This window comes from Crocodylus siamensis, chromosome 3, assembly GCF_052110815.1.
Source record: "Crocodylus siamensis isolate JL-2025a chromosome 3, ASM5211081v1, whole genome shotgun sequence".
NCBI classification, from domain to species: domain Eukaryota; kingdom Metazoa; phylum Chordata; order Crocodylia; family Crocodylidae; genus Crocodylus; species Crocodylus siamensis.
In genome coordinates, this window is record NC_143397.1 from 98,305,805 (window position 1) to 98,327,697 (window position 21,893).

At 42.4% G+C, this 21,893-nt stretch overlaps 1 protein-coding gene across 1 annotated transcript in view; it reads right to left on the reverse strand.

Moving 5' to 3' along the window:
• Positions 1 to 21,893, reverse strand: part of MUSK (muscle associated receptor tyrosine kinase) — an 84,452-nt gene that overhangs the window by 54,484 nt on the left and 8,075 nt on the right. The window contains exons 3-5 of the mRNA XM_090038833.1: positions 19,937 to 20,088; positions 16,621 to 16,748; positions 15,693 to 15,834 (exon numbers count right to left, since the gene is read on the reverse strand). Coding sequence (XP_089894959.1) covers positions 15,693 to 15,834; positions 16,621 to 16,748; positions 19,937 to 20,088 — 422 coding nt within the window. The remainder of the gene's footprint in view (positions 1 to 15,692; positions 15,835 to 16,620; positions 16,749 to 19,936; positions 20,089 to 21,893) is intronic.

Here is a 21,893-nt window from a genome sequence, read left to right on the forward strand (position 1 = left end):
AGCAGTAGTAAAGAGACTCAGGGGGAAGTAGAAATACATGGGGATCCTGGGGAACCTAGTAGGGACTATGGCATAGGAGGGAGTCAGGGGGTCTTTCGAGAAGAGAGTCTAGAAGATAGTTGTTGGTGACGGTGTATGTTGTATTGGGTGAAAGGAGATCCCAGGGAGGAGAGAGGAGATCCTTGGGAAGCTTAGTTGAAGAGGCAGATATTGAAAGGCAGAGGTAGCCTGGGGTCTGTAAAGTTGTTGAGCATATGTACAACTGTCCTTTATTTTGTCTTGCTTGTTGGCGTCCCCTGTGCTCACCCCACATTACACTTCCCTTCCAGCCTACATCTCCCCAATCTCTCCTGCTCCTGGTTGCACCCTGCAGCTCCTGGCTCTTTCCTTTGGGTTCCACATTAGCCCGGTGCTGACACAAAGGTAGAGAGGAGGACAGTCACTGGGCTGGGAGCTGTGAAAGCAGTTGTCTAACCACACATAGCTGAATGCAGCTGGGTTACAGGCAGGCACGACAGGGCTGCCAAATGCGTGTGTCATGCAAGATGCCTCTGATGCCTGGCAGGCTTCATAGCCCATCGCTTAACTATTAAAGAACTTCCAGGTTCCATTGTGACTATTATAGAGCTCAATTTCTGAGGTAGCCACTGTGGAACAACATCATGTCGTACAGTGCCTGTTTTACAGGAAAACTGAGGCATGGTTATGGGGTTAACTAGTGTGGCCTCAGGAAGTATTTGACTGTAGATCTGTAAGATCCTAACAAGCTGGCTTCTGTCTTATGCTTTGTGCCATCTTTTGTCATACTATATCATCACTCATTTCATTTCTTTCCTTGATCAGCAGTTGGTAGCAAGAAGAGGAATTCTGCCATTCAAACAGGATTTTCTTCCTTTTTTTATACTGCTTTTATTGCACAAGCATGCAAGCAGCTAGAAAGATACGAAGCAAGAGGAAATATTGACCAGAGCCTAAGGTTATAATGAAAAGCTATAGCTATGAAGTATGAAAATGTGATCTTTCAAAAAATAATCAGAGGGGCTTTCTTCTGGGTCATGTGTCACATGATTGTAGGGGAGGGGGCATGAAGAACTCAGAGCAACGACTGCCATGAAAAGAACAGATATTTTCAAATTAGCTATTTGAAATTGTATTATCATGTTTGGATTTCTTTTCCCCTGTAAAACCCAGATTTCTGTAATAGGGAACAGCACGAAACTAGTAAAAAAAATGTAAAACTGAATGGGTTTAATGCATTTTAACCATAAAGCAGCATGAAACCAAAGCTCCATGTACTCTAGACAACAACGAAAGTGCCCGCTACTGGGGAAAAAAACAGAGAAGGAACTAGAGCAGTGATTCTTTACCAAGATATTGCAAGATCCTTCTAAGAGTTTCATACAATATTAGCACTGTTCGGTGTGCAAATAGCTACACACAATTCACAAATCAACCCAGAGATTTCAAATAGGAATCCATAGTGTCAAAGGCATCTTACCTAGTGCGGTCTTTCTGGAGCCTTTGCAACAGAAAGAATTGCCCTATTATTTTTCCATGATCAAAAAATGAGTGAAAGCTAAGAGCTGTTTTCTGAGGGATGCTTGGGGTCTAACAAGGGGTTACCTGAGTCTAAAAAGGTTGAGGGCAAAAATCCTTTTTTTCAGTCCCAATTGCATCTCATTTTCAAAATGTGGTTATTTCAGCTAGTTGGTTCAAAGTAAACTTTTCATTTGGTTTCATCTCCATCCCCAGCTCCCGCCCCTAGGTACAGACATTCCTGATCTCTGTGTGTAAATGAGGCTTATGCTACCTGGCTTGCCAGTGTGAAGATGCCAGCTCTGGTGATTTAGTCATGCAATACTGGTTTCTTTTAAAGTTTGGCTTATGGATTATTCTGCTTATGTAAAAATCCCATTTACTAAAAGGGTAAATTTCTGGCCCTTGTGGTTGTACAGTGAAGCTTCAACATAAGACCTTACATCACTATATTTTTTTTTTAATGTAACGATTTTTGACTGCATGAAGCTGTCCATACATCAGTTGTGCTCTAGATCTGTGCTTCCTCAGATCAAGTATGTCAACAGCTCTAATTGCTCACTGCTCTTTCCCAGCCATGTTGGGAATAAAGCAAACAGTTCGTGCTTGTTTGTTCATGCTCTGAATTTTTTGTTTTTTCTGCGGCATGGTCTGTTACTTTGTAATTAGGGTCACAGGCACATCCCTAGTGCATCCAGGGCCTCTACACAGAAACATCACCATGGTGACTGCTACAGGTGTTTACTAAATAGACCAGGGCCTCAGTTACGCCCATGCAACCCTGAAGTCAGTCCTCTGTGCTGCTGAAACTGAGGGTTGGATCTGAACAAATGTGCATTGATGTTAACACGGATTCCTCCACAGCTTCCCCATCTTGGAATAACCCCGTGCTGTAGTTAAACTGACATCAGCCAGTGCTACAAGTAAAACAACAACTTACCCAAGCCCTTATGTACCTTAGTACAAGCTGCCAGTACTCAGTAGTGTAACTAGGGCTGGGCAATTGCAGCATAAGCCCTAGGCACTGACTATAAAGGGCCTTTAATGGCGTGGCGGCAGGGGGATGTGCTTCAGACAATATAGCTTATGCTCCAACCATGCATATTGGAGGCAGGATTCCTCTCCGAGTTCTCCTGCACTTGACACAACCCCCTCGCCAACCCCTACCCCCCCTCTGTCAACAGTGCCAAAATGGTACTTACCAATAAGCATGACAATAAAGTGTCACATTCTGTCCTCTGCCCTGGAAAAAACTAGGTCAACTCCAGCCAACTACAGTTTCTCCAGATTTAGTCCAAAATGTCATATACAAAGAAATGATTTTTCTGGTCAAAGAGAATGTGGCTCACAAAAGCCAGTTATGTACAGTGAAGTACTACCATGGATATATTTTTTTCCTGGCAAGCAGGCTGCATCTGGCACTATTACAACCTTCCCAAAGAAGGATGATCTTCTCTCTTAAAGAAAGCTCACAGAGATGGCTGGTTAGGATTTGTGCCCTGGCTTCCTAAAAGATGCAGTAGCTTAAACATATAAGTTCCAGGAACCAAACAGCACCTGGCTGTCTTGGCTTTTTCATCTATTCAGATGATGATTTGTCACCAAATTAAGTCTTTTCCCAGAATGCATACCATGGTCTGTGTCACAGCCAGACATTTTTTGCTCAATGATGGCATCCGTGTTCCCAAGGGAACAGCATGGCCTATTCATCTATGTCTTGGCTGAAGCAGACCCCATTTCTACCAAAGGCTTTCTGCCTCAGATAGGTGGTAAGAGATAACCTTCTGGTTCAGAGTTGACCTTCATTTCAGGTAGTCTAGATACTATGGTGACTGGCCTTATATAGATTAATAGAATAACTAGATTAATAAATTAGATACACCCTCATGATCCAAACCTCTGACCCTCCCTCTCCACAGTCTTTTTCTCTCTATTGGTCTCTTACCTCTGTCTAGTATTTTTACTGGCAGACCTGTACTCTGCAAGTACTCTGGTACTTGCAGGATGTATAAAGAGGAGGTTGGGGGGGGAGGTGTCATGTGCACATGAAACGAATACACAGCAATAAACTCCAGTGCACATTGCACTGGAGTTTATTGCTCCTGGGAGCCACATTTACAAATGCACCCACTGGCAGGAGTCCTCAGAGCTGCTCTGACCTGGCTCACTGTGCTGGCAGGCAGCCTCCGCACTGAAGCACCTTCATGCCCCAGTCAGCCCATCAGCATCTATACATGTGTTGCAGCACAGTAAAAAACTTTGCCACAAGATAGCACTTGTATTTATATGTACTGTCCTACAGCACAGTTAATTAGTTTACTGTAACCTAGTAGAGCCACGTGTGTAGATGCGGAGACTTTACTGCAGAGCTAATTAGGCAGCTCCACAGTAAACATCTCCTGTAGATGTGTCCAGAGACTTCCAATTTAGTCTCTGTTCGGCCTAGTTGGTCCCCTTACTTTCTCTGATTAAGACGTGGCTAGCAGGCCTTGTCTTCATAGGCCTCATTCTTCCAAGGGATCACAGTCAAGATAATACAGTTTCTAAAGGATCTGCTCTTGACAAGAGGAGTAGTGGTCTGGCATCCTCCCTTTTGATAATTATGTCTGCTGCCCCTGAATATTTCTCTTACCCCTCCAACACCTGTTCTTTACTGGGCTGTGCTAGGCTTGTTCTGGTCAGACCTGCATTCAAAAACTTGTCTAACTGTATCCCAACTCCACAGTTGATCCAATAAAAGATATCACCCTAAGAAATCCTTGCCTCTCGCATACATTTTTACAGAAAATATTGTAGTGATTTTATGACACAAGCTTACAAAATTTCTGAGATTAATTAAAAGTTTTTTCCCAGACCATCAAACAATTTGAGGCTAGCTAACATTTTTATAGCTTGTGTCTTCAACTTGTTTTTCAAGTTGTAAATCTGCTATCCACTTTTTCCCCAAGTTTTCAGAACTCTAGTTGATTTGGAGACAAAAGTGGATAGACTCTTTGCAGACATAGAAATAGCTTCAGGTTCTTTTCAAAACAAAATCTGCACGCCAGCTTTCTGATGGTCCCCCTCTCTAAAGGGATGGTTCACCAAGCGAGTTCTTCCTATTTCAAGGGCAATGCAGTTCTCATAAGTGGCTTGTGGAAGAATGTATTTGTGGGATGTGGCAGAACATTATTTTAGTAGCTAGTAATAAGCAATAAACTGCAGGCGGGAAGGGCTTCTGTCTACAAGGGCCAGAGCTTTACAACCATCATCATCCAAGTCAGAGGCAAACTGCTTCAAGGCTTGTTCTGATGTATTTGCTTTGCAAAGCGGCCCCTCACCTGCCCCACGGCCAGGGCTTTCTGCTGCAGGTGCTCGCAGCCTGTGTGGAGCTGTCTGGAACAGGCACAGGCATCCCCAGGCCGGCTGCAAGTAGCTGCAGCATGGGGCATAGGGCATGGGATGGGCGAGGGGCTGCTTTCCCCCCACCCTGCGCTCAGCACCACCTTGTAACCCGGCCCCACTGCCAAGCTGGTAGTGGTGCTGGGTTACAAGCTGGTGCTGAGTGTGGGGAAAAGTAGCTCCTCGCTTGCCGTGTGGCAGGTGCCCCATGCTGCAGCCACTCACAGCCCACGTGGGACTGCTTGTGCCTGCTCCAGATAGCCCCGCATGGGCTGTAAGTGCCTGCAGAAGGGAATGCCGGCCATGGGATGGGCGAGGGCTGCTTTTCCCCATGTTCTGCACCAGCTTCTTCCCTGCTGCCAAGCAGGGGGTTGAAGCTTTGCACTGCCCTCCGCCTGTACCACGGGGCTGGGGGGCACTGGGTGTGAGTGGATGGGGAGCCAGCGGGAGCATGGGGCCCACACCAGCGCCCCACAGTCAGTGCCAGCAAGGCCCAGAGCAGGGAGGCAGGAGCGCAGGTTCCCAGCTGGCTGGAGCTCTATGGACCCAGGCCAGCTCCCCCCTCTGCTTGCTGGTGCAGCCCAGCCTAGCTCCATGGACCCCTGCCAGCCTGGCCCCACTTTGGGCCCCACCAGTGCTGGCCCTGGGACATTGGTCCCAAGATGGTGACCAGGGGGCGGGGCACCTGTCAAGGGGCAGAGCTACCCATGCAGCTCTCGACAGCCTGCCAAAACCGGACAAGCGGCCCTCCGCCCAACATAACTGCCTGCCCCAATATAGGCCCTAGAACCTGATGTCAGTCAAGTCTCTGGTGGGTTTTTGTTCATTCCCCTTTGATCACTCAGTGCCTGTTTCAGCTGAAACAAGCTTCCGATCCTTTTGTGGCTTGCTAAGTACTAATTTCCATGCATGAGCCCTCTATCTCGTGCCATCATGTAAATGTTTTTAGAGCTGTCACCAAAGCTCATTGTACTCCAGGATGAAGTTGATGTACTTCTGTGGCATGGCCTGGGTTCTGCCCCATTCTGGTGCCTCAGACTGGAGATTCAGCATAGCTTTTGATACAAATGGAGATTCTTACTGAGTCAGTACAGCTATGAATAACGGAAGTAGTGTCCCCCATGCGCTTTCCTTTGACATTTAATTCTATTTCTTTTAAATTAGCAGATGTTTTTAATAATCAACATGTCATACTGACACACAATTGCTGTGTAGCAATTGTAAAGCAGGGAAATTGGAGGGTTTGGAAGCTGAGTGGGACACTGCGCATCTGGCTACTGAGGCAGTAGGGAGGCACTTTGGGATAAGCACAGATTCTTCATTTGTAAAAAGAGGGGCATGTCTTTCAGGAATTTTATAATGAGAGGCAAGGATTTCTTAGCGTGATGTATGTTTGACCAACTCTGTAATTGAGATAAAGTTAGACAGGCTTTTGAATGCAAGGCATCTTTGTCAGGTCTCACCACCATAGGAATTTTATATACAGTTTCATAGATTCTGAGGCCAGAAGGGAACATTGTGCCCAGCTGATCTGACCTCTAGCTATATAGCAGAGGGCTTAGGACTTCCCTGAATTGTAATTTGACCTAGGCAGGTCTTTAGGGAAAAAAGTCTTTACTTGCTAGCAACAGGTAATCCGCTACAACTTTCAATAAATTGCTCCACGGATAAAAATGGCTTTTTTCACTGCTCAGATTATATTGTAAGAATAAATTGTCCCAATAGAAAAATAACATTTTTATTTATCTTCTGTAAACAGAAGATAGATAAAATGGTACTGATAAATGGTCTATTCTAAATGGTACTGAGCTCACATTTACACCATTTTATTACTCTTGGGAGTGAGATGCATTTAGCACTTTTATTTATCCTTTCTAGATAATGTCTAAAAGGTACTTCCTTTTCTCTAGAGGACTTTTTGATCTGTACATAAAGAGGTTCTCCAAATCCGTAAGTGCTCCGATAACCAGTGTGCTATTGAATACAGGTTCATCTGTTCTGAATACTTAATTGTCCATTTAGCTAGTGCACCTGCTATAGCAGCTGTACAAGGTTTACTTCTGTAATATGCTAGGCAGAGGCGTAGCACATGAATTACACACCTGAGGCAAACCTCTCTCACCCTTCCCCACTAGTCAGCATGCAGGGCAGCAGCAAACAGTAGGCATTGGCAGTGTGGACAGCAAGGTGTTCTGGGAACTGTAGCTCCCTAGAGCGACAGTGGCGTTCACTGCTGCTAGGGGTAGGGTGGAACTTTCACACAATTTTTTTTGCCACCAATGCCCATGTTGTAAGGGCAAAAAAATTACTGTTTTTGGCAGTAAAAAATAGGGGTAATTCTCTCTGCACCCCCCCCCCCACCCACACACACAACAAACTACAGAGCTGCTCTACAAAACTATGATTCCCAGAATGCCTTGCACTGCATGGCACACATTGCCCATACCACTGCAGTATGCAGCTAGGAAGTGCAAGTGGAATGTTGGATGAGGAAGTGATGTACCCCGCCTTTTTCTGGTGCCCCTCCCCTTATGTAGCAGTCAGGGCACATGCCCCACTTGCCTACCGTATATACTGTTAGTAATGTAAGGTAAAAATCTTGGAGCTGTTTGGGTGTATCACTGTTTTAAAGATAAGGATGACCAAGAGGCTGTCTATTTTTCTTTTGCTGACTGTGAACACACGAGTGTTTTTATTACAATGAAAAATATGGAACTATGATAGCCTTACTTCCAGAGATGGCTAAAGAAATGCAGACTAGGTGAAAGTACTGTAAAGTGGATACACAACTCGTTAGATCATAGTACTCAATGGGTAGTCATCAATGGCTCAGCATCTAGCTGGGAGTAGGTATCAAACGGAGTTCCTCAAGGGATCTCTCCTGAGTGTGGTCTTGTTTAATATCTCTATTAAACAATGAGTTGAAGGCGGGATCAAGTGCATGCTTAGCAAATCCGCAAACAACGCCAAATTGCAGGTACTCCAGAGGGTAGGGCTAGGATCCAGAATAACCTGGATAGACTGGTTTTCAACAAGAACAAGTGCAAAGTCCTGCATTTGGAAGGGAATAACTGCATGTACAAGTATGGACTGGGGAATGACTGGCTGGTCAGATTTTATGAACAGGATTGTCACTTGCAAATCAAGGTAAGTGATTCTTCCACTCTGTTCAGCATAGTGAGGCCTAACTTGGAGTCTTGTATCCAGTTTTGGGCCTTACACTTCAAGAAGAATATGAACACTTTGGAAAGAGTTCAGTGCAGAATTATAAAAATAATTAGGGACCTGGGAAGCAAAACATATGAGAAGAGGCTGAAAGAACTGGGGTTTAGTCTGGAGAACAGAAGACTGAGTGGGGTTTGCTAACAGTTTTCAAATAACTGGAGAGTGATTTTAAAGATTATAAAGAAGATGGGGATAGGCTTTTTGCTGTGATTGTAGGGGACAGGACTAGAAGCAAAGTCTTCAAGCTTCACCAGGGGAAATTTAGGTTGTAGATTAGGAGGAACTTTCTGACTATGAGGGTGGCCAAGTATTGAAATGGGCTACCTAGAGAAATTGTGAAATCTCCATTCTTGGAAGTTTTCAAGAGCAGGTTAGGTTAGACAGACATTTGGCTGAGATGATTGAGTCAGGGATGATCTTGCCTTGAGCAGGGTGCTGGATGAGATGACCTCATGAGGTCCTTCCAGCCCTACTCTTCTGTGATCCTACGATCTTAAATCTTCATGCCAGCTAAGGTAGCTTAGCCTACAACTTCCTTGCTTACTTAATTACCAATCTGTTTGTCAAACCATATGGTGGATTCCTGTGGCTCTTTTCCCCCATTTCTTTCTATATAGGGATACAGGTTTCCCTCAATTTATGTGGGTTTTTTATATGTGAATTCACTCTTATGCGATGAGCATATTTAGACCTATAATTTCTTATATGCGAGGCAAATTCACTCTTATACGATAAGCATAGATGCTCCCTCCCCCCCCCCAAGCAGGTAAGACTATGGGGAGAGGGGAAAGGGCTGTGGCCCCACTCACCCCAGCCCTGGCTGCAGTGGCCCTGGGAGCAGCCAACACCAGCTGCCTGCACCAGGGCATGGTGCAGCCCAGGAGCAGAGGTGACTGGGGATAGGCATAGCACGGTGCAGCCTAGTGGCTGCAGGCAGCTGGCACCAGCCGCTCCCAGGGCCACTGCAGCTGGGGTTGGGGTGAGTGCCACTCTGTTCCCCCTGCTTTGCTGCCTTGTGCAGCCCTGGGAGTGGCACCCCTCCCCACACCCCTTCCCTAGTCCCAGCCTCACTCCCTCCCTCCCTCTCGTACTGCCATGGGAAGCTATTCCTATTTGTTATATTGTAAAGTGGGTTTGTTTTATGTGAATTTGATTTATGTACTGTTCTCTGGGAATGCATGTACAACATAAATCGAGGGAAATCTGTACTGGACTAGTAAAGAAAAAAAATCCAGTATGTTTTTGTAACACTGTAGCCCTGATACTTTATTCGACATAGTAAGAGACTCAGGAAGGATACCCACAATCACTAGGGCTATTTGGCTCCCTGTGCAAGTTATAAAAGCATTGGCCTATTATATGGTGCATCAGTGTATAATAGGCCTTGGGCAACTACTAGTTCAACTAGGAACTGCTTAAGTGTATCATACTTGGACATATCTGCTCTACTCCATGATGTCTGGAGGGGGAGGCAGTGCTTATACCAGTTTACACCAGGAAGAAATTCCCCATGGCAAGGAAAATCCCTACCCTCCATGGAAAAGCAGCTTTAAGGTTTCTTTCTGGTATCAGGGCAAATCAAATCAACCTCACTGGATACCATGACCTTCCAGATCATTTGGATTGAAACCCAGTGATGGAAACTCCCTCTGACACAGATCAGGCAGGGCAGAGCAGGGAGCATGGTTCTGAGTAGCAGTAGACCTGTGTTCTATTAAGAGCAGAAAACACATCCTCCCTTAATGCAGATGTCACATACTGTTTGAATATTGACTAGAATATATAGATTAGTAGACCTGAAGAATGCCTGAAAGCTTGTCCAACAGCTGTTCCAACTATACAGTTGGTCTATTAAAAGATAGCACAAAAAATGTTGGCTTCTTGTACATTTCCCGGTCTATCATGGCTACAAGAACACTAGAAATAAATATCTATTGTTCTAACCAGACTAGAAATATCTCATGTTTGCATACAAACATAAAAAGGGGAGATGTAGAACAATTTATTTTTGATGTAAAAATATTTTGATGTCCAACTTCTTTTTCTGGTTTGGACAGGTGTGGCCACATTTACCCTTTCCATTCCCTGCCCTCCCCACCACATTGACTTCTTTGGATTTGTCCCAGACAGGATTTTGGTATATGGAATTTATTTGCTCCTGCATTACATAATCAATTTGGCACTGTGAACAGTTTCCTGATACAACCATAGGGTCATTGTCTTGGCAGCATCCACCATAAGCCTGACTACAGACAGTGAGAACCAGATACAAAAATATGTAGATGCATAAATAGTTATTTGTGGAGCCAACAGTTCAATTGAAATAATTTGGGAGCTTAGATGCTTCAGTAGGAGTCAGCTGCCTAAACACTCTTTTGGATTTGGCTGTGTCTATTTTCCTTGTGCAGGAGTGTGATGCATAACAGGAAAATTGTACAAATATTCACTAATCTATTAGCAAGGTACCTCTGTCCCAGTGTTCTGGGCTGTTCAAAACTGGTTTTATTTTGGGACCATCTCTCCTGTCTCCTGTCCCTATGGCCTCATATGCCAAAGTATCTCCTAAAAACTAACCCACAGGTTCAATGACATTCCAATTTCATGGAAGTGTGATTTCATTGCACCTGACAATGCTGGCATAGTAAAAATAGATTGCAGCGTTTCCTCCTTACTAACTCTGCTGACCTAACATAGTTAATTATAACACCTTCCTAACAAATGCTTGCCACTTATGTTCCTTCCCTGCTGTGAAAACCACTTCCTGAGATTCATACCTGCAAATCCATCTGTACCACCAATATATTTTCCTTCAGGAAGGCTTTTGAACTATAAAGGGTGAGGGACTTCAGTGAACTAATTTGCATGTTTGCAGAGAGGAACCTTTTGACCTAGATGGCATAATTTCTTGTAGCAGCATGGATTATGTTGAGAATCCTGGATGGTTATGTGGATGTAAGGTAATTCCATAATCATTAGTCAATCTCCAGATATCATCAAGAACTATACAATTGTGTTATGATGATTAAAACAGATGCATGACTATACACTATTCATGATGGTGCAACATCCTCAGAGTCTATGCAAGAGCCAATAGAATAATGTTTTTCTAATTATTTCTTTGACCAATTTCCCAGTATTTTTCAAATAAATAGTTAATATTTTCCCTATTAGTCACTAAATTCTATAAAATAGGGAATGAATTACAAAGTTTGTGCAATTTTTCAAATAAAATATACACAATTAAATGTCTCCATTATCGAATCAGATCAGTTTGGTGTGCTAAATTGTGGTCTCAGTTCCATCAAGGTAACTCTTCATTTGTTCTGGATTGATATTAAGTGTTAATAACAGCAGACTTTGGCTCTCTTTGCAAATAAAATAAATTTCCAAATCAAGCTAGGTACAGGAAATATGGAACATGTTATGCTCTAGTATACATATATAATTCTAGTACTAACAGCAACATATTTACTATAGCTTCAAATGTATTGAAGGTTGCATTAGCATTTCTATTCAGAGGCTCTGTATTTAGTTGCTTATAACTTTATCTTTGGAGAACTTGGTTTCAAAGATATTTTTTGTGACAGGTTTGGTTGAATACTGTTGTTCAGGTATTTTTGAGAGGAAAAAAGGGAAATATTAGAAAACCTCATTATTACATAAAAAAATTAAATCCTCGAGGCTTTCTTTGTGTATGCCTAACACTAAAAATGTAGAGGGAAGAAAGCTGAGGTTTGGCAGCAAGATAGTCCTTGTGGAGGATAATGCGAAACAACTTTCTGATGAGAATTGGTTTTGTGTTGCCTTTAATGCAGGGATGGAGAAAACAGTTCTTGAAAACAAAGTGCAAATGGCTTGCTGAAGGTATTTTTAGGCCTTTTTATAAAAAAGTGTAGGTGAAATCTGGGCCTGACTGAACTGAATGGCAAAACTCCCCTGATCTTCACTGGGGACAGGATTTCATTCTTCAGGAGACAATAGGTTGCATGGGACATAGGCAGTGTCTGTAGTAAAGTCTAAACTGAATGAGGAAGGGTGCCATGGAAACCTTACCTCATTTTGCCCTTGTCCTGTTCCACAGCTAGTTGACATTTTATTTACTAAAACATTTTTTCTATGAAATTTGGAATATTTGGGGGTGGGGGGGTGTTGCCAAAAATCACTATTTTCTTATTTCGTTCTGGAAAAATAATTAAACCAAGGGGATTTTTTCCCCCATGACTATTGACTTTAGTATAACTGTTACTCACATCATGTCAGGACTTTAAAGCATATCAGAGCTTATGCTACTGAATATTTAAAAGCTCAGGAATTTCAGTTACCTTGAACCCTTCAAACATCCAGCCCATAAGGTTTCCTACAGTTTTGAGATAGGGCTCTGGGTATGAATTCAGTAATGTAAGTGCCTACCTCTAAGACCTTGGTAGTCTCCTTAAATTCAATTGGCACTGGATCAGTCCCTCAAACAGACAGATACCATATGCTATAAATTGTGTCTGGAACAATAATTGCATACTCAAAGCTGCAGACATAAAATTAGAAGCTCAAGTTAGAAAATGAAAAACCTCTTTAAAAAATCAGGACCCACATGACCTAGATTTAGCTTAGTGTTATCGATATTTATATTACTTTGTGGCTATTTCTTTGGGGTTAAATCTTAAGAGTTTTCTGTTCATGGGGTGTGTGTAGATGAGATGGGGGCCCTAAATTGAAGCAGCGGGTTTTAAAAAACACTGCTTCAATTTAGGGCTGATTAAACTCCTGTGTCGTACACACACCCCGCTGACTACCTGCCTCTTCGGCGGGGAGGGCAAGCTGCCAGTGGGTGGAGTGGTCCCTGGTCTGTGGGGGGGGAGGGCTGGTGCTTCCCTCTGCAGCAGTGGTGGCCCCCCTCCCCAGGCGGTACCCACCTGCAAGCACCCAGCTCAGGTGGTCCCAGGGGGCACTGCAGCTGCAGAGGAAAGCACCGGGCCCCCATGCAGCTCAGGGGGTAGGCAAGCAGGCTCCAGTGGGGAGGAATCAGGCTCACCGCTTTTCTTGGGTGGAGCCTGCCTTTTTGGGCTGCTGCCAGGTTGCCTGCAGGGCTTTCTGCAGAGCCATGGAACTGCACAGAGCCCAGTGCTTCACTCTGTGCCCAAACAGGCAGCAAACTAAAACTCCTCAAAAGAGTTTTCGTTTGCCATACCCCAAGTCATTTAAGGCGCATTACACCACCAAATTTCCTACAGTGGCTGGAATTAATGCTCAATACGGCGCCAAGGAGTGTAAACACTGACCATTAAAGAGATGCAAAAGCATTTAGCCCGCTTTAAAGTGTCGTGCATACATGCCTCTTGTTTTATCTACACATGGCCATACTTGATAATTTTATTTTACTGTTAATCAGTAATATTCAGGATGGAAGTTTGAAAGAGTGGTTGTACTAAGGAAAATTATTTCTATTTATGTCATAGAGATGAGGTCCTTTCTTTTGTTTTCTGACACAGGGTTTCAGCAAATACACACAGTAAACCTAGCCGCAAATGGCTTGTCTCTGTCTTGCTTTTTTAGATGATTATTTACCCTGAGTTATTTTAAAATTGTGACATCTAGGGAAAATACTAAAAATAATGCCAAGCAGGGAGTTCCAGCTCAGAAACCAGTCTACTGACTGCTTGAGAAGTGGGTGGGTGTGGCATTAATACTCGTGGGAGTTGCACTCAAATATTGGAAGAGAACAGACCCGTTATACTCTGTGAACTGTAGTTAGAATGATTACCTTTGGATTTTGGAAGCTAAAAAGTAAAACAAACATGTATCCGTCTAGTTTGGGTGGCAGCCTGAAATGAGGTACATTGTATGGGCACCTCCCCAGAAAAACCAAAGCAAGACTGGTGAACAACATTACTCTGTTCGTATTACGCACACAAATGCAATATGAAGGGATAGTTTGTGCATGAGCACTGAGCTTTCATTAATTAATCTCTCTTCCTTTGAAAAGTGTGTGCATGCAGGCCTGCGCAATGTGATTTTGCTAACTAATTCTGAGCTGGTTGAAATAGAGTGCTGTGTAATTTGTGAGATAGGTACAAAATGCAGCATTAATCCAGGCACCCCAGATCTGGTGCAGTTCCAACCCAGATTCTGAGTTTGCAGCTGGCTCCTTCACTTGTGGAGCTGTAAAATTCCAGCTGTCTGGGGATTTCCTACACTCTGGGGAAAACTCGATTGAATGGCACCAAGTTCTTGTAATCCATTAACGCTTCAGAGACTGAGGGACTGTATCTTCATAATGAGTGCAATCCATAACTCATTGTGATATTTAGATCCAGATCTAAAAATCTTGGATGTCCCTCATCACTCAATAAATTGGGACCAAAACCCCAATGTGCACTTTGTATCTTGGAATCCTTTCTACTTATAATAAGAATCTTTTATCTCTCAATAAATCTACTTCAAGATTTTCTGAGATGCACTTGTATAGTGAAATATTAAAGGGACTGAAAAATGATGGTGTATTTGTTAAGAAAATAACAAATGTACAACAGCTTGTGTTGAAATGCAGTGGGCAAAAGCCTGCCCCCAAGGAAGTTGGGTATTTTGGAAATAAGATTGCACCTACATATTCAAAGATGTCTTAAAGCTGAATATAGCCTGGACTGATCAAAACCAGGACAGGCCAGAACTAATGTTGCTGCAGAAAGGAAAGGTCCTTTTTGCAGAAGTCTTGAAACGCAGAATGTGGCTGATCCACTGACTGAAACCTTCCTTTACCACTGACTGTGATAAAATACTGCAACATGTTTTAGCGCCTTCACTCTCTCACACTCTTGCAGTCATTTGCTCGCAGCATGCTGCAAGTGGTGAGGATTTACACCAGAAAGTAAATAAGTCATATAAATAAAACAAGGACAGTCAGTAACTAAAGACCACAAACTAAAAAACAATCTAACGTCTGAGTGAGCAGCAGGAAAATGTGCAGGTTCCTCAAGAAGAACTACTTTGTGCACAGTATTAATTTCAGTTAAAAATCTGATAGACGTGGCGGGAATAATCCTACTGCTGCATTCTTTAGAAAGTTCAGGAACTGTGCTCTGAACTAAAAACACCTCTGACAGCGCACTTTGCAGCCATCTTCCTGCTGAATGTTTTCCAGAGCACAAGACATGGAAATATTCCATCTCATCAAAGGGTTTGAGGGGGCCGTGAACACTGAGGCATGAACTGAGATATCAAAAATGGGCAGACACGAGAAAGGAAGATACATGAACACTCCTCCTGTAATCTTCACTCAAGGAGAATTCTCAATGAAGCCAAAGGTCCCGCAGGATTTGGCCTGATGTGTGTTGATTTGCTTTTTTCTTTTTTCCAGTTCTCCAGCAGTCATGGACACAGAGCCAGTATTCTTAGACTGAGCTTTTATGTTTTTGCTCTTTTGTAGTCATCTGTGTCTCGTTTAACACAGGCTGTTCAAAATAACAACATTTATATCCCATTAATTTAACATATTGTAGAAGCCTGTGTGTGAAGGATATTCAAATGCCAGTAGTCCAGGTATGCAAGTTACTCACCTTCCACTTCCACTGTTACAGGTTTTGAATAGGCTGCGCCAAGGCTGTTCTTCGCTACACATCGATATTGCCCTGTATCTTCTTTTTGAACATTATGAATCCTTAAGCTCCCTGAGTCAAGGACTGCAATTCGAACATTTTCCTGCCAAAAAGGAGGTTAGAGGAAAATGGATATAATTTACATGTCATGGTAATGCAGTCACAAATTTCCAAATATTAGGGTACTTCAGAAACTAACAGCAAAATGTCTGCCTATGTTATATGTCTGCAAGAAGTGGGAAACTACAAAAGTGGGAAACTCAAATGGCAGCATTGTTGCATGCAGTCATAGTTTACAGTTACATGGCTTACATAGTTTCCAGCTACGCTGCATAGTTTACAGCTATGTAGAAAAATGATGTGGCCTAGTAAATGATCACAGAAGAGTTTTATTTTGTAATTGCCAGTAGCTTTTGCGACATCCTCATACAAAAGACATTCCTACAGGAATGAGCAAGTTAGTTCTTGAATAATGTAATGGTGCTGGAAATAATCTTGATTTCTACATAAAAATTATTTGTACATTCCTACATCTTAAGGAATTTAGAACCAGATACTCTTGTCTACATTACCTGGCTTTCACTGTTCAAGCCACTTGCCCAATTTTTTGCAAATACCAAATAACTTTAAAAGTGTAGTGACAATCTCAAACCACATTGGTACATTTATTAAAATATTCACAAATAGGGGTTTTTTTGCCATTTTAGGCCAGATCTACCAGTGAGAAATACAGAAAACATTTAGTTTATCAGAAGCATATTCCTAAACAGCATCTTGTTTTAATTTCTACTAGCTGATTTAGGGAACTCTCTAAGTACTGCTGAAGATGGTGTGTTGTTACATTTTTAAATAATATTGTAGTGATTTCTTAGGTTTATTCTCTACTCACCTTTACAACATTTTCTCCCTTGATCCATGACACAGAAGGTTTTGGATTCCCCATGGTAGTACATGGCAGAACAGCCTTCAATCCTTCTATTATTTTTACATTTACAGGAGGACGTGTTATTTTAGGTTCTAAAATAAAAAGGTCAAAATTGAAGCTGAAGAGCAAACAAGAGACAAACATTAAGCAAACAAAAAACTTCACAGACATTCACGCTACTTTTCTTCATTGAAAATACTCCATTTCTGTACTGTTAGTATCAGTTTCTAAGAGACAGAATGGCCAAGGAAGTCTTGATGGGTCACATAATAATAATAATGTCTTGTTGTGTTACAGATGGCCACTGAAAGAAAAAATATATATACATATGTATGTGTATGTGGGGGTGCGTGTGTGACAGAGACAGACAGAGAAAGAGAGAACCTGTGATACTAAAATTAAATCATCTTAATGACCTGGCATATTAGATTTATGTTCCTAAAAGGTAGACTTGACTTTATACACTTCAAGGTAGGTAAAAATTCTTAATCTAAGCTTTTCAAAAACACTTGAAGTCTTCTTTTCTATGGTCTCTAGGAGGACTTTTATTTAAAATGGTTTCAAAGATAATTTTCTCTCAAAATGAGTTTAATCCAGTGGCACTTGCTGTTACTAGGTGCGCCTCTACACATGTGCTTTACTGTGCAGTAAACTAATTTACTGTGCAGTAAAATATCGTCATCTACGTGCACAGCAATTGGGCTGGTGTAGACTAATTTACAGCACTGTCGGAGAGTCCCACCAGATACAGATACTATCTGACAGTGGAGTAAATTACTGCACTTAAGTGCACATGTAGATGGTGACACTGGGATTAGACAGATGGTGACATTGGCTGATCCCAGGAGATCCCAGGGTCAAAAAAAACCCATACAAAAAAAAGACGGAGCGACACCCATGGAGGCAGCACACGCTGCCCCAGACCGGCCATGCTCCAGCTGCCGACCAGGCTCCAAGTGGTAGGATTGCCGTGTGCCAGATGACGCGTGGCACAGGCAGCCCCCAGGGACAAGTGCATTCCCCAGGGAACCAAACATCCATGCTCATGTGGACACGGCCATTGGTCATGTCCAGACAAGCAGGAGTGTGTGCTTGCTGCAGCAAAAATAGTAGTGGCACTTAGCCCCGTTAACCCCTATGGTTGTCAGTGCCTTCTGGCTACATATGAATACACACTTCGGGTATTTATGGAAACAAAAAGGAGGCTCCAGATTATGATAATAAAGTGGTTTGCTCATATGGATGCATAATGTAAAAATGCATTGGTCCAAGAATTAATTGCATTCAGTTTCTTACAGAATCTAATGCAGTGATTCTCAACCATGAGCTAGGAAGAGACATTCAAAAACCCGGATCCTGAATTGATTCAATCTTTGCAGGTTAGTCTAACCTGGCTAGGCTAAATCAGTTTGTAACCATACAGATATTGCCTCTGGACTAAAAAAATGCCAGCATGTGCCTGCAGTGGCTCAGGCTAGAAGCCGGGGGGCACTAAAGCAGCCCTCCCTTCCCTTCCAAAGGGCTGAGCTGAAGGGGGCATGGCCAGGCCCTGGCAGGACACTACGATTAGGGAGGGGTCCCCCACCCCTTGATAACAGAGCATTTATGAGCTGTTATCAGCATTTAGCATCCCATCAGAAAACAAGGCCTTGCTCATTATTCAAGCTCTATTTAAACTATTTTTTCCAAAGGAAGGAATGCAGGGATATTACCAACTGAGCTGCTGATTAGCTCCAAAAAGGCCTAAGTGGACACTGTCCTATCTGCCTTATACAGCATTTGCTAGCATACCACGTTGGCTACAGGCTGTGCTGTGGGAGAAAGGAAGAAGGGATTTCTGCTTAAGCAGCAAGTGATGCGAGGATGGGGGAGGGGGACACAGGGAAGCCAGACAGACTCTGCTGTGCCTGCAAGTCTCTACCACAGCTGTAGCCAGAAGCAGAGGGGAGGGGGCTGCTCTACTGGGGAGCAGAGAGTCCCACTCAGCCCAGAGAACATGCCAAGATACTGGGGAAATTTGATTTAACTTAAACCAGCAAGGGGTCTGGGACAGACATTGCATAAACCAGTTTGAGCCAAATCAGTTAAGTCTGATACTACATTCAACCAGGTTTATCTCAAACCGGTTTCAGCCATTTTCAAACTGGTTTATGTGCACTGAGTGTCTGTTCTGTTACAAGTTTAAACCAGTTTCTGATCACTTAAACCAGTTTATGTGTAATGTCTGTCCCTGGCCATGGTATCCTGGGGTGCCTTGAGATCCTTCCAAGGGTATTGTGGGAAACCAAACAATATTAGCACAGTTACATGCTAAACATGATAAACAAGGTAAATCTAGAGATTTCAGATGGGAATTCATAATATTAAAAACATTCTGATCTCTTGTGATCTTTCTGAGTTCTTTGCAACAAAATAATTGCTCTATTATTTTTATTTAGTCAAAAATGAGTGAAAACTAAGAGTTATCAACTTCTGAGGGGTGCCTTGAGGCTAAAACAAGTAAGAGTCACTGATCTAATTGGATGTTGTGTGGGCTTGGAAAATGAGAGCTACTCCACCTTCCTGAGCTCTCATTAGAGATCTGGAAATCTCACGTCCCCATCATTAGTGGGTAGAGAAACTATCACCATATTGTTGCCATAATGACGAGATGTATCCAAATGTTAGAGTCATCATTCCCTCCTCCATAGGTGGATTTTAAGAGCAGTAGTCCCCAGCAACCCTACCTGACTGAGCCCCATAATGAAAATGCCTGATACAGGGATGTCATATTTATATTTAACAGCATTCAGGACAGGCTTCTGTGCTTGTTGTTACTGAACACAGGATGAGATGAACATTCTCTGCCTTACAATCTTGAGATATATAGAGCACCATGTGCAAATTTTGTTTGGAGCAGGAGCAGAGATTTTTTTATCACATTATCCTTGTGGTTATTACCAGGGTTTATATTATTTCCCATTGAGGGGTAGCCAGAAGAAATCATCTGGCATTGGATAGTCAGAAGAAAGAACACAGTAAGCACATATGAATAAACAAAGATCTCAACATGTGTTCAAGAAACACTTGACCCTGTTTGCCAGATATAAAAACCAAATGCAAAACCACATGTGCATATCCAGATGTGGAAAGAGTGTGCATTTATCAAGAGGACAGATTCCCTCAATAGTGCAAAGAACTGCTTAGGAAGAGGGTCCTAAGTATATAATAGTGGGAAAAGAGAAGGGCATCTTTGATCAGAGCTTCAGTTTAGAAGCTTTAAAACAGTTCACCCACTTACTCATTTTCACTTGCAAAGCCCCACAGCTTTTAGCAGCTGCTCCAAGTCCGTTGTCAGCAGTACAGCAGTATACTCCGTCGTCGCTGTCCTCCACACTCAGGATGGTCAGAAGTTGCCCATCTTCTTGTATGCTGTATCGTGTATCAAACAGCCTGCAAGGTACAGTGAAATACTGGTGAAACAACAAAACAAAGAGCATACATTTCAACTGGTTATAAGACACCAAACCCTCTCAATGGGATTTCGTTTTGGTTTTTTTTGCCTGAATATAAAGGTGATGTTTAACTTACAAGTTTAATATTTTCTGGCTCTTCCTAAAATGGTAGCATTCCTATAGTTTGGGAGCATGTCTAAACAATTATCCATCTAACCAACTTACCTGAACTATGATAATTATATATCAATCAATATATCAATCATTATCATGTCTAGCTGAGTATCGTGGACTACCATTTGGCAAAGGGCTATTCAGGAACAGACTATAGCAACTACTTGAATCACAAATAATCTTGACCCACCTGGGTCATATTCTGGATGTAGTTAACAGGCATCTGCAGTTCAGTGACAGCTTGCCTATATAAGAAGCAGAGCTGGTTGGAAAATGTTCAGGGAAACGTATCTAGACAACAGATAATTTTTTCAAGAAAATAACTTTTGTTTTCATCAAATATTCAATTTTCAGCAACCATTTTTTTCAGTGCCTGGCATTCAATACCACCCCCTCTCCTGCTTCCATTTCTTATTTTTTAAACAAGAACCTGATAAACTGAAGCAAAAATGTTCACCAGGAAAAAAAAATATTTGCCAGTTTAATCTAATAAGCACTAAACAACTTGACTTTAGCTATAATTCAGGTAATAGTACGATCTGGATCATAAGCCTTTGAAGAATAAAATAAAAGTCCTGAGGTCAGCTCAGAGCTGTGATGATTTTGGCTTCTGTTGAAGGAAAAAAGTAGCCTAGATGAATAAAGACTATGCAGCTCTGTAAAATTCCTGATGTGGTGGTGGGGGAGAGAGAGACAGTCCGTGGTTTTCATTGCAAAATGGGAAGAAATAATAAATTATGCTGTCATTTTCATGGTGCAAAATTTCTCTCGCTTACAGTAAACCTCATAAATCCATCAGTTTATGAGTTTAGTATGTCTTTGGGACTTTTTGAAGCACATTCATGAAATTTGTCTTTTGCTTCTGACAAGAGGGCTTCTGCTCTCTGCTTCTTCCAAGGGGTATCAAACATCAGAAGTTTAAATCCTCCCTTTTTTCTCTTCATTGTTAAACTAAATATTTTGCACCAGTCACCAAGTCAAAATTTTCCAGTAAAGTTTTTATAGGATGAGTTATGAAGTAACAGACATTTAAGCTAACCCTTACGTTTACCAGGCTACATCTAGCTGTACCCCCTAAACCTTTACAATAGCTCAGTGGTTATAGCACTGGCCCAGCCATATAGAGGAGACAGTATAAATTCTCACCTTTGCCTAGTAGGGTTTACCACATCCTGGTATAACCCATAACAGTTACTTAGAGTTGCTTACAGTAAGCCCGTAAGGGTGGTACTAGTTAGGTCACTCTCCTAAGGTGTGGGAGCTGTGCATTCCTCTTTAGTGAAAACTAATTTTACATCGCCTGTGAACAGTTGTAAGCAACTCCCCAGAGTTACATGTGGTGGAATATTCCTATTATCCAGGATTTTAACCTGTCTCTGGTTTGCTTTCCTTCTTTTTTTGTGTCCTTGTGACAAAATATTTAGCAAAATTCACAGATATGTTGGAATCGGACAGACTACACTGTGAGCACTTCTGCTGTGGCCTCAAATTTGCAACTTGTAGGTGGTCAACTGCGCACCTTAGCACCCATGCCACCCCAGCCCCCTGTGGTTTGCTGTAGGATGTGATATCCCAAATGATGATATAAAATTCATACTGCAAAGTCCAGGACAAATATTTGTGGTTTTA